Consider the following 13,265-nt stretch of genomic DNA (forward strand, 5'->3'; position numbering starts at 1 on the left):
ACAGAATGCTACCACACTTGCTAAATATCTGTTACAAAAACGGTATCACTCCCGAGTTAACTTCAAAAAGAGAACTGAAATTACTGTTCACAGACAACAATCCGTTCATATGATGGTGCATTTCTCGCATTCTGCATATGTACGCTGTACCCTTCCTTGAGCGACGCTTTTCTGTTCATGCGCATTGTTTTTCTTCGTCTCTTTCCTTTACTTATGTAACGTTCTTGCTTTTTCGGGCTTTTTCCGGCATGTACTTTCGCTTATCACCGGTGTCTCGTACAGTTCAATTAGAATTGTTTTGTTTATTTTCCTTGTACAAGCCGATTTGACTTTGTAAACAAAACATTTCTGTATTTTGATTTGTGCTGTTCTTATGCCGCTCTGCCATTATTTTATTTTATTTTTTTTCTTCGCCTCTCTTTTTTTGTTTCCTGAATTTTTTGTACTCTGGGGAGCTGGGAACTAGTCAAGCTGAATTTTCAGCTTTTTTTCCCGCACTCCCTCACTTCATGAGTGAAATAAAGAATTTATTTATTTAGTTTGCGGTGAAGTTTGCAAAGGCAACAGGCTGCGCAGACTGCACGTTCTTACATAGGGCGATTTCGCCGTACGTTTCCCCGCGCCACCGCTGCGTGAGAGGTGACGAAGATGATGTTGGCAAATGTTGAAAGTACACGTAAGTGCGACTTGTTTAGCTAGCAGTGCAATTCCCGTTTCTTAGTGCTTTCTTGAAGAAATTTGATTTTTTCGGAAATGATTGCATCAATTAAATTACTTCGTTTCAGCTAATACAAGGCATTCAGTAATATGCTTTAGTGCACGCAGTTTCTTGAAGTCATGCCTTCCTAGCTGTGCCCCAAAGAAGACGCCATGAGAAACGGAGAAACGAAACATCAGTCGCCAGAAACAGCCGGCAAACAACCGCAATTAGTCTAGTGTAGATACTTTTCCCGGCTCTGCATCAAACCTAAGGATCGTGCAGAAACACTGAGCACTGCAATAATCGGGGTTTCCGCAGAAGCAAGGTCCGAGCTGAGAGGACCTGGAGAATTATTGCTTTGACTGGACTGATTGGTTTGTTCCTTATACGCACTTGTTTTGCGAAACTTAAAAAAATACGAGCGCACTGTGCTTCTCGTACGAGTTCCTTGTTTGTCCTCGAAAAGTCAAGTTTTGTGGAGGGTTCCAGATTCGCGTTTTCTTCATCGGCCTCAGCTGTGCGCGCGCTGTATTAAAGAACGACTCAATAACCCTCCGTTTCTTCAAGGCGAGGTGTGCCGTTTATTTTGATGCAGAGTAACAGCTGCCAGACACCTTTTCTTAAGTTTAGTCAATCAATGGTGAGATACTTGGTGAGGGTTGCGCAGGGCGTATTCAAAGCGCTTGCCTGCCTGAGGGCTATCGCCATGTGCCTTGTTGACATGCGAAGTTAACGAAGCTCCACCCTGCCTCAGAAAGAATCTCGAGAGCAATATTGAATCAAGGCTGCTTGTTTTACTGTTCTTCAAAAAAGCATCAGTTTGCACAGACAGGAGTGTTAGCTTTGATCTGAATCAGAATTCACATTTCTTTTAGTGACGAGTCTCTCGTTATTTCTTTACTCTTTCGGAACTGTGACTTCTCGGACGGAAGTATGTGTGTATTTTCCGAGGGAATGTTCCTCTGTTTACTTTTTTTTGTTCATTCAAAACTGCAGTCGCTCACACTTGACAGTGCACATATTCATTACGAAGAGTCTTGATGTTTCTCAGGCGAACGAGGCTTCTAGTTTCATGGATATGCAATCTTGTTTCAGTGTCTCTCCCAGAGTGTCAAAACTCGCAGGTTTCAGATTTTACCGCCCCTAGAAGGCTGTTTGAAGTTGGTACTGAATTTTCGTGATAAGCCTGTGACCAGTGTCATGCAGCTCATGGTTACTGTACTACTAGGCCTACTAGTTGTTAACGCCGCGTGCGTCTTAGAACACCTCTCAGTAGCGCATAGTTCGCGTCAGAATAACTAGTTTTCACTAATTGCATTCACTTTTCTTTTCCCCTTTCCCTGTGTGTGTTGCAGCCAAGCTGGACGCGGTGAAGACGTACATGCGTATGCGTCACGTGCCAGAGCACCTTCAGAACAAGGTGATCCGCTGGTTCGACTACCTCTGGCTGACGCAGAAGTGCTCGGACGAGGAGCGCTCAGTGGGCTGCCTGCCCGACAAGCTCAAGGCTGAGATCGCCATCCACGTGCACCTGGACACGCTCAAGCGGGTCGAGATCTTCCAGAACACCGAGGCCGGCTTCCTGTGCGAGCTGGTGCTGCGCCTGCGACCCGTCCTCTTCAGCCCCGGCGACTACATCTGCAGGAAAGGTGCGTGGCGGGGCACACACTGCGCTTGCAGGTTTAGGCATCTCCTGTGGTTCATCCGCGAGACGCTAACGAAGGCATAGATCTACAAAAGCCTCTTCTTTCACCCCTTCCCTTCTTCTTTCTCCCTGTGTTCCTCTTTTCCCTCTCTCTCTTCACTAGATTGATGATGTCAACAGTCAAAAGCGGAGAAGGTGAACAACGAATAAATTTTTCACTCTCTAGAGCGAATGAATATTACCCATTAGCATCCATCCAAGCGCAACCTTAAGCCTACAAAGCAGCACTATGCAGCTTGTTATGCACTAGTGTTTTCACATAGTTTTGGTAAGAGATCTAATGCTCTTCATTCACAGCACAAAGGAAAGTGCAACCTGGTCCGAGGTTCGTACTCTGAACACCACCTGTCTAGTCAGCGGCCTAACCAGCTAAGCTAAGCCGCCTTTTTTTTTTCTCACATGCTATAAATTGCGGCGCATTAGAGCATATGGACGGAAGTTACGAGGGTTTACGTACAAAGCTCATTTGCACAGCGGTCAATTAGTGGCGTGAGCCTCCACTAGTCTAATGGCTTTTAGTATACACAGGCGGCACGCTGATGGCCTGCAGGAACTGCCCTGGGATCGGCACTACTGAATGGGAGTGAAAGTTAAACAGCGCATCAGCAAAAAGTCACTTTGGTTACAGCGGCTTGCAGTAACCAGAACGAGGCTTTGGCTAGCCTCAACTATGAAGGTTCAGTAAGCTGTTTAGGTTTTCTGTGCATCCTCATAGTTGGGCACATGTTTTTTTATGTTTTTAATATTATTATTCCTTGGTCTGAAGTGTACTCCAGCTTAAAAACTTTTTTCGAAGTGTATTAAATATTTAAGCTCTTAAGTGCTGCTTCCACCAAGCAGACTGGCTGTACGGGGAAAAACAAATGTCACCTCTCCCTCCATGTTGACTAGAATTTTTCCCGGAAACATAATCCACCCGATTTCCGCATACTGGAAGCTTGATCTGGGTAGGAAAGTTTAGTCTTCCCGTTGTTCCGTGGGCGGAGTCTGACGCAGAATGGGCGGAGTGTGACGTATAGTTCCGTTTTCCCACCGACCTCGCCAGGTGAAGTGGGCAAGGAGATGTACATTGTGAACCGCGGCCGGCTCCAAGTGGTCACGGACAACGGCAAGACGGTGCTGGCGACGCTGCGCGCGGGCTCTTACTTCGGCGAGATCTCCATCCTCAACATGGGAACGGCCGGCAACCGCCGCACGGCATCAGTGCGCTCCGTCGGCTACTCGGACCTCTTCTGCCTCTACAAGCAGGTACGCGATTCGTCAGAGCTGAACCGAACGCCTTAGTTACCGGTGTATATAGGCCGATATCGAAAAGTCGCATGTGACAAAATGACATTGAAGTGCAGAATAAACGAAGATAACGAAGGTGGGCGGCGATGATTGCATTATAAACTGAGATACATACAGTTCACTCTGCCCAAAACATGACGCAGAGGCACACAAGTGTAGTCGAGAGGTTTTGAAAAGGCCAATGCTCTCTCAGCCAAAGAGTCTGCACAGCATCGTTTTTTTTTCACATTTTACAGCTGGCATAAATCCTGGGTATAGAGCTCATCCAGGCAGTTAAATAATTGCACCTGCTTGTCTGACATCGCTTTTTGTTATCGGTGTTGCCCAAAACTCTATGCTCGCAACCGATGCCATGCAGCTTAAGCTTTTACGGCGCACCATCGCTTTCCTCACCGAGCCCTGGTATGGACGCTTTTGCACTATTCACATGGCGTAAACAGGACCAACTTGGCCGTTAGAGCAGGCACTTAATTTCTGAACAAGCTCCTTTACGGTTTAATCTGAGTCGAAAGTAACAAGGCAGACTTTTTCCAAGTCACGATTCCACTTTCGCCATTCCGACAGGTTACAATAAGTTGTCCTGGGCAAAAATCTCACTGTTGTTGAGTGTTATTTTACGCAGGTGGGACAAAACGAAAGAAAAACAGACTGGCAGAAAGGAAGAGCAAGTTGTTTAGGAGCGAAATCTCTTGGAGCGCAGTGAATGGAACGCCGCTCACGTTCCTGCCTCGCCGCTACTTAGGCTTTTCCGCTCCCCTCGATGTCTGCCTGCGTCGTCAACGCGCGGGTCACTTGTATACGATTCGAATTTATCGGATTCTTTCTCACGGAGAATAACGCAGTGTCACGTTTGGGCATCAAATTTTTTCAGTTGCTCGTGCGACTCGACCGAAGCGGCTGTTGCTTACAACAAAAAAAAAAAAGAGAGAGAAAAGGGGTAGGGGGTTGAGTAAAATATGCTTGGCCTCTCTGCGTGGCTGTTTGGACGTTCGACGCATTCAGCTCAACGCGCTCGCTGCTTTTCAAGTATACGGCGAGCGAGTTCGGTCTGTTTTGGTCGTCTGTCTTCCTTCTTTTATTCGCCTCTCTGCATTTTATTTCTGTCCGTTCGCAGGACATGTGGGACGTGCTCAAGGACTACCCCGCCGCCCGGGTGCGTCTCGAGGCGATCGCCGTCAAGCGGCTGGAGAAGTACAAGCGAGAGCCGATGCGCAAAAGTAGGTTCCTCGCGGGCTCCGTTCTCCAGCTGGACGCTCCCGCCTCGCCTCTCCTCCTCTCTTCGTCGACGCTGGCCCAGCGACAGCAACCCTCTTCCTACTCCTCGCGTCCCGCCGCGGGCGCCGCTGCGCCGCGCTACGCCGTCCCCTCGACCATGGGGGGCGTCCCGTCGTACGCCTCCGAGGCCGGGCTCGCCGACACCACCGCGCTCGACAGAGGTTCGTCAGGTACACCGCCGAATAGCGGCAGCAGCCCGCCCTACCCCCCGCCCGCCCCGAACGCCACAGCACACCTGATATATCGTTACTACCGCACCGGCACTCTCCGTCTCTTCCTTCTCTCTTCCTCCTCTTTCTTCTTCTTCCTCTCAGCCTGCTTTATATCTCTCCCTGCCTTCTCCTTCTCTCTCTGTCGCTTGCTGCCTCGATCACGTGCCTGCTTGCTTAGCACTTGCCTTTTGTCTTTTTATTTGGCTCTCTATGCCTGCCTTGCTATGCCTGTGCATTCTCTTATTTTCTGCTCTTTTTGTTTTCTTTTGAGCGACAACAGCTGCAGGTTAAATAAAAAGAGAGTGATGGCTTACGCTACTAAGTCAGTTGCTAATGATGATCAGTAATTTATTACCGACGCAGTCGGATATTACCGCATGTAGAAAACAGTCATGATGCCGCATTTCTGCAGCTGAGTCAGAGTCGTCAGCTTGAGTGATGTCGGCTTCCAGAGTCTTTTTGCCAAATTGAGGTGAGATGTTCGCGCCAGCGTCGCCGCCTTAGAGGCGCAGAGAAACTATGCAAAAGTGATGAATTAAATGTCGTAGCTATGTGCAAAGCGAGACCGGGGCCTTTGAAGGACGCTGTAGTAAATAGCTGTTAAGTAATTACAACCCGAGTTCTTAACTATGCACTTCAGCATGTACTTTCTCCCCGATAGCCAAAGGAAAAACAACATAAATATGAAGAGTTGTCGAGCATAGAGTTTTATTATCAGACGCGTAATAACTAAATAACGTAATAACAATCTACATGAGTAGATTGAATTTAATTGGAAAGCCGCATTTTCGCAATTTATTCTTTTGCGTGGTCTCAGTTTCACTTCTCGCCCTCATTCTTGGCGAGATATCTCTTCTGTTCTAGCAGTTTGGCTTTTCAAGTATGGGACCGCTTGCGAACAAGCAGAGTAAATTATACATTCCTGCGAGTTTTAGATTGCTGCGATTTCGTTCACTGTCCGAAGGCCGCACTTTATAGACCAACTGCGCCCTCGTTTCAGTGGTTCTGGGATCGATCCCTCAACGAAGGCAGATAGTTCTGCAGCCATGAAAGAGATAGCGTTAATAGTCTCGTTCCACGCAAAACCCGGCGCAGTCCGACCGAACTCCGGACTGATCGAAATAGTGGGTACGTCACACGTGGAGCGGAAGAATTGAAAAATGATTGAGACAATATATGCAATATACGGAAACATCAACTGTATAGAGTAAATGAATTGCGCTCAAAAAAAGATTGGGGTGATTAGTCAGAAAACAAACCCCTGACCGTAGAGTTGCGAGTCAGACACAACCCCTCGGCCATGCAAGCCCATTCGCGCGGCTTACTTAAAGCGGGTCTTTATATGTATGCCGTGTGGTTTTTCATATAATGTTTGTCATTGTGATACCGGAGACAGTATCCGTGTCTGCGTGGGCAACAGGAGACTGACGTTACCCATTAACACAGTAGCGTCATAGCCTTATAGGTGGAGCCTAAGTATTCCCTAATTTTTACTTTTAAGGAATCGAATTGCTTTTGAAAAAAAAAAGAGCTGATGTAATGCAAAATTGAGGCTCCTCTCTGTAAACAATCAGAAATTTTGGTTCGCAACAAGATATCCCATTTAGGCGTGATTGTTACCGCTGCTCAGTAATTTTAAAGGAAAAGAAAAACTAAAGTTGATTGCATGCATTGTCAAGCAAGGAGCGATTGGTGTTTCTTGATCCATTAAAAGAAAATCTCGTGCTCTCGAGGCGAGCTGCAGCTGTGCTGTATACGCTACGCACGTTGAAGCCGCAGGCCAGCACTCTTTTTGAAGAACTATTTCTGCACGCCATTTCGGCATTTCAAGCTTCAGCTTCAGTCAACAAAGTGTATCTTTATTTGCTTCGCTTTTCTGCCTATACATCTTTCTCTCGCTATCTCTTTCTCTGATTTTCTTTCTACTAGCTACTACTCTGCATAAAAAGTCCTGTAGACACTTAGTTTCTAGGAGCGCGCTACAATGCCTTCTGTAGTAGCTTGCGCGTCGACCTCAGGAGAAGTGCCTCGTCACGGTATTTTTCTAACCCCATCCATCCTAACACTTAATTCTGGAGTAGCCATTTTGTTTAAGCTCTACTTCCATCCCCGACGCACTGACGTCCAAAAAAAAAAAACGCTCATCTAGAGCAGCGCGTAGGGTCGGTTGCAAGCTAAATGCCCCCAGCATGCACGCGACGCGTCTATTAAGTCCTCAGCATCAATCATTGCCGGCATCGCGCAGAAAAATAGGGAAAATATCTCTGTCATCAGTGAAGACAACCCTTCAGTGGAAACAGCCGCTGCTCTCCGAACAGGCAAAATATGTCGGTCGCCCATCCAGCACTGCCCCCGCTCTCTCTGCGGTAAAGCCCAACGCACGCGTTTGCTCAAGGGCGTCGGAAAAACACAGCGAGGTGCGAGATAGAGAGAGAGAGAGAAAGAGAGCACCGGGATGGAAGAGTCCGCGAGAGAAGTGCTCGTGGAGCAGAAGCAGCATCAGCCGCCGGCAGCGCGCCAGCGAATGACAGCACGAGAACGGCGAGAACTCGACGACGGCGATGACGATGGCTGGGAGGACGCAGCAGCTGTCGCGGCGACGACATTTATGACGGAAGCAGTAACAAAGGACATAGAGAGCGGCAGCGGCTGCCTGATGGGACGAAAGGAAGCCCCAGCCAACGTGCCTCGCTGGGTTCTGAGAGGAGCGGGCAGCTCGCGGGGTTAGGTTGCAGCGTGCCGACGACGACGCACCACATGCGAAGCGAGGAGGTCCTCTCTCTGTCTCTCTCTCTCTCTGGGGCCTTACGGGCAGGCACGCAACGCCGGCAGAACGGCCCCGGCACGAAACACCACGGGGTCTTTGAGGTAGGGGAAGGGTGCGCTGGGCCGAGCAGGCTGCGTGTACTACTCTGCACGCGCGGTGGAGTCGGCGGCGTAGACACACGCGCTCGCATTTTTTCTGCCTCAGCGCGTCCTTGCGGCAACGCAGGAGGCTTATCGACGATGCTAGCTGCGACGGAATGCGCGCCGGCGCAACTCTGTCGCGCGTAAACGACTCCTGGGGGCCCCGTTCGGCGGAAATTGGGTCGCCAACTTTTGGCGCGACACCGCCGCACGGTCTTTTTGGGGAGGGTATCTTTTCTTTCTTTTTTTTTGTCTTTCTGCCGGGATGTCTTTCTCTCTGGATACTTTCGGCTTAGTGCTTAGTTTTCTTTTTTTTTTTAACTCTCGCGTTCTTCCCTTTTCTTTTTCTCTCTGTTTGGACAAGAATGCGAAATTAAATTCACACCGTGACTCTCGGCAACCTTCCGTCTTGAGGAATAGGAAACGGGAGACTGCAGAAGTTTCACCTGCTGCAACTTGTAGTCAGAGCCGTTCGGCTTAAGTGAAATCAATTTTTAATCTCGTTTGAGGCGTCTTTCTCTGCAGGCTATTACCAGTCACTCTTTAACGCCTTCTCACTTAACAGTGTGATTAAAAAGAAATATGAGATTGCATATTTTATTTCCACGCATGAAGCATGTTGATTCGTCTCCAAGCGCAGGTTTGTAGAGTAGTTTTGCCACCACGTTTTCTTACTAATTTGTGTTTTTTAAAGAGAGCCTTCTACCCGCCTGGCCAGCCTGATTGAAGCACCCTCGCAACTCAGCACAATATTTTCATTTTTTTTTTCATAACTAGTTCTCTCGGTACATTTGTGCGTGCACATATTCTGCAGCAAGCTCTATTTGATAGCTGTAAGTTTGATTTCGTTCATGGGGTTTCACGTCCCAAAGCGACTCAGGCTATGAGGGACGCCGTAGTGGAGGGCTCCGGATAATTTCGACCACCTGGGGTTTTTTAATGCCTGCAAAGGAGTAAACATATTAGCTGTTAAACTATATTTATGAAAGCTCGTGTTTATTCTAAAGGGAAAAGAAGATAGGAGGCTGCCACGTCGCGTATAAAACATGCTAAATATCTCGATTTAGTTTATTCCTAATGATGAACAAATAAAATCAATGTAGGTGGCGCTCGCATTTTAATTGTTTAAGTGTAATGCACGGTGTTGACATCAATGTTCAACAACCGGTCTTTAGAGGTTGCTGCATTCAAGAAGGCAACTCTTTACTCGCTCTCCTTTCTCCAGGCTCTTTGCTTTAATATTGTGGAAGGCAGCAGGTTAACAAATAGAGAATTGTCGAATATTTGCACGCAGTGAGAAGACGTTCTTTGTGTGTAGTACTTTTATACCACGTAGTTGTTACTTCAAAGCCGATCGCAAACAATTGCAAATGGTGTTTGGCCTTGCTTCGCCTAGGGTTTGATTTTTCAAAGACCATGTAAACTTCGCACGGGCAGCGGCCACTGACAGATTGTTCTTACACGCAGTCAGGCCGGAAGGAAACGCGAATAGCGCTTGTTCACTAAACAAACTATCTGACGTGCGCACTTTAATTTTCTGTGTACAACTAGCCTGATTCATGTTTCTGGGTAAAGCGTCTATCCGGAAACGTATAATAATAAGTCGGTTTTCAAGGGATATCTCGGTGAAAAGCGCGAACGTATGGCTCATGCGTATTCACGTTTCACTCCGGCCTGACCGTACACATTGGTTTGCGTTTCTGGGTTCACAATAATAAACGTTTTGTATATCAGCTGTGTTCACAACCTGCTACCACTTCCGTAAGCTAGCATCTACGGGCTGTTTCAACTTAAAGAACCCGCAGGTAACGTAGTTTAATCCAGAGCTCTCCACTGTGACTTGCTTCATGCCCGATGCGTCGCTTTGATGTGCAAATTGTCGGTCGGTTAAAATATAAACTGAAAGAAGTAAAATTGGAGTAAGCTGTCCTTTAGCACACTCTCTCTTATAAAAGGGAGTGAAAGGGTGTGCTCTAGAGGACAGCGTACTGCTTTTCTCCTTTCATATGGGTGTATTTGTCTTTAGAATGGCATGGGTCGGCCAGTACAAAATTCTTTCTCGGGCTGAATTTATACAGGTCCACACTTGTGACTTGGCCTGTAACGCAGCGCGCCGAAAGGATATTATGGAAATGTGATGCTTGGCATTGAGTGGAGCAGTGTGCATTAGCGAAGTACGTTCGCGTGCTTGCTAGTTTTTTTTTTTTTTTCAATTTATTAACCGCCTTCTAAAGTAAAAGCGCATAAAGCACGATAAAGTTCTGCCAGCAGAATTTCAGACTATAGGAACGTCCTACACAGCTGCTAGTTGCCATGGCTACCTAAAAGCACACGCGTAGCTGTATGCCAGTCTAGGTCAAAGGTTCCTGGGTCACAATGTTTGCTGTTGAGACCTTTAGTGGGATTCTTATTGGACATGCGAAGTGGGATACTTATCGGACATGCGAAGCCTAGAAAACCTAGTTGCTGAGCACAGCCCTCTACCTGACACCATCCGGAAATTATTGCTTCGGCGATGCCGTGGGTGTCCCACCAAAACGTTTCAACGGCAAACCCATATGGTCTGAGGAACTGCCGCCAAGGCTGCACGTGAATACGGGGTGGGTTCGCGCGTGAGTGCTGCGCGTAGTCGCCGCCGCCTGACCGTGCCCTGTCCGTTGTTCCGCGGCGCACCGCTGGCGGCTCTCCCGTGCGGCGGGGGCCCGGCGGCTCGGCAGTGTCCCTGGGCCGGAGCCGGAGCACCCCAGGCCTGGTCGAGTCTCGAGGCAAGCTGCCCTTGGAGGAGCTGACGCCCGGCGCCCCCTCCAAGGAGGCCTCCTCTTCAGTCGCCGCCCTGCTCCAGCCCTCCGGCCACCCCGGCAGCCCCAGCCGCTCAAACGGCGCCGACCATCCCTCCCGACAGCAGCAGCAGCAGTACCCGCCGCCGCCGTCCGCCGCATCCTCGGCCGAGCCGAAGCGGCTGACCACGGTGGTGACGACGACGCCGGCGTCGCCGTACCGCCAGCCGCCACAGCCGCCTTCTTCCCCCGGCATGGGACTCTCGCCGGCCGCCGCCGACCTGTCGAGCAACGCCAGCCCCGCGGGCACCTCGCCCGCCTCCACAGCGCAGCTCATGGTTCCCAGGTGAGGTCTCCTCTTCCCTCGCGTGTTGGGCGAATGCGACAGGACGCGCCGCGACGATAGCGACTCGGTGCCGTGTCTCAGCTGTACAATGCAGCCCTACTATCGAAGCGAAAACGTGCGCTCTCGGTTTCGTTTTTTGAATGTCAGGACTATTCCACGTTCTTATTGCGTCACTTATTGCGTCTAGCTATACACTAAGAATAATCAATTTCACGCGGTCGAAAACAATGGTGGACAACGCGATCTGTGCTAGCGCTGAACTTAAGCAATGACACTAAAGCATGTTGGGTACTTTATACTGAAATGCGCTAAAGCAGTCGCGAATTCCCTCATGCGAATGAAAGTGGCGACACCACACCATACAGACGCTGTCGCATTTTCAACGCGGACTCTGCTCGCCAGCATCCCGATGGGACAGCACTTAACGGGCTGCTCGTTTTCTCCCCCCCTCTCACAGCCCCGTGATGTGCGGCGGCATGATGGGCGGCGGCGGCGTGAGCCCCCTTCCGGTCCGGGACGCGTCCCAAGAGGCCCTGCTTGCCGAGATCAAGAGACTGCGCGAGCGGCTTGTCACGCTCGAGGCCGAGAACGCCACCATGAGCGTCAAGCTGAGCCAGCAGCAGTGGGAAGTCGAAAGCCGGCTCGCAGAGATCGAGCTGCAGATATGCGGCGCTGCGAGCCCCGAGAGCAGCGGCTGCTCCTCGGACGAACAGGAGCGCAACCGCGAGTCCATCATCTGACGACGCCTTCCCGCGCCTCTGCTGCTCTCGGCCATTTTGCTGCTCCTCATCGCCGGGGACCGCTACGCGCACCAGGCGGACAGGCGTCGCCGCCGACGGCGCTGGTTCCATGGACGGTTCCGGTTCTCCTCCGCTCAAGGGAAGGAGTCGTGGTCCGCCGCTTGTTCACCGGCGTCGGTGCGGGTCATTTGGTGGCAGCAGGTGGCTTACGCCTGGACTGTGTGCGCCGGCTAGTCGCTGGTTGGGAGCACCCGCTTCTGCAGTGAGTGCGGTTTTCCCAGACGCAATGAATTTTGGTGGTTCGATGAGAGCAGCAACTGTGGCCGCCGCAACCGTTTTTATTATATTGTATTTTGCTTCTAACGTCCGTAGAGTGTGTCTGGCGGCTCTGAACCTAAGAATTAATGGAAAAAATTTTGAGAAGATTGCTATATTCTTATTGATTCATGATGCAACTATGACTTCAGTGTTCTGCCAGGACCTCTATCTGAGCTGAAATAGGAGTGCCTCGTTGTTTTAGAACACGGCTGTTAGAAGGATGCGCTTACTGCTCCGTAGTTGTCTTGAAAGAAAGACGATCTACTGCTCCCTGAGTCCCTTGCTTTTGAATAATAGCTGAAGAGGAATTTTCTTATCAATACATCTAAAAATATTGCATTGTCTACTTCAGGGCACTTCATACTTTTCTTTCATTGTAATGTGCGCGGGAGGTAAACAGCACGTTGCTACCGTAAATTTGTTTGTTTGTGCCGCATAGCTAACAGCATTTTGCTGCTTGTAGATATCTGCTCGGCGACTACATTTATAAAAATACAGAAACGGTTGCTGAGAAAGCATTCTTTTTTTCCGCTACGGGCTTTGGCACGGAGCTTATGCTTGCAACCCGCAAAAATTCAAGCTGCGGAACATCGAATATCACCGTTTGTTTTCTGTTTTTGAAGATGCAAGTGCAGATGCCACGTGAAACAGTTCTCGAAGGAAGAAGCCTTCGTTCCCATACAACCTACTGTTTAATCTTGTCAAAAAGAAAGAGAATGAACCGTTTATTACATAAGCTTCCGATATGCAGTAAATTGCACGAAGCTGAAATAAAAGAAATAGAAGACTAACGTTAGTTTTCTGCGAAAATGAGCTCTAGTGCAGGAAACGGCCTGGAGTTAAGCGAACCAAAAGTTCCTGCCTGCCAACCCAGGACATAAGTATTTTAATGATGTTGCGATGTGTGTACTGGATAACAGCAACCATCGCGAACTTCGCGTGCCGCAGAAAACATGCTGTTCTGGATTTCTGCAACTGTGATAGTTGTAGCGACG

At 49.2% G+C, this 13,265-nt stretch overlaps 1 protein-coding gene across 1 annotated transcript in view; it reads left to right on the forward strand.

The window, feature by feature from the left end:
- Nucleotides 1–12,072, forward strand: part of LOC149342501 (uncharacterized) — a 257,180-nt gene extending 245,108 nt beyond the window's left edge. The window contains exons 2-6 of the mRNA XM_089544887.1: nucleotides 2,056–2,349; nucleotides 3,451–3,653; nucleotides 4,810–5,131; nucleotides 10,807–11,212; nucleotides 11,670–12,072. Coding sequence (XP_089401013.1) covers nucleotides 2,056–2,349; nucleotides 3,451–3,653; nucleotides 4,810–5,131; nucleotides 10,807–11,212; nucleotides 11,670–11,952 — 1,508 coding nt within the window. The 3' untranslated portion in view covers nucleotides 11,953–12,072. The remainder of the gene's footprint in view (nucleotides 1–2,055; nucleotides 2,350–3,450; nucleotides 3,654–4,809; nucleotides 5,132–10,806; nucleotides 11,213–11,669) is intronic.
- Nucleotides 12,073–13,265: the final 1,193 nt, after the last annotated feature.

The sequence above is a fragment of the Amblyomma mixtum genome, chromosome 5 (assembly GCF_055824585.1).
Source record: "Amblyomma mixtum isolate Tamu chromosome 5, ASM5582458v1, whole genome shotgun sequence".
In the NCBI taxonomy this organism is placed as follows: Eukaryota; Metazoa; Arthropoda; class Arachnida; order Ixodida; family Ixodidae; genus Amblyomma; species Amblyomma mixtum.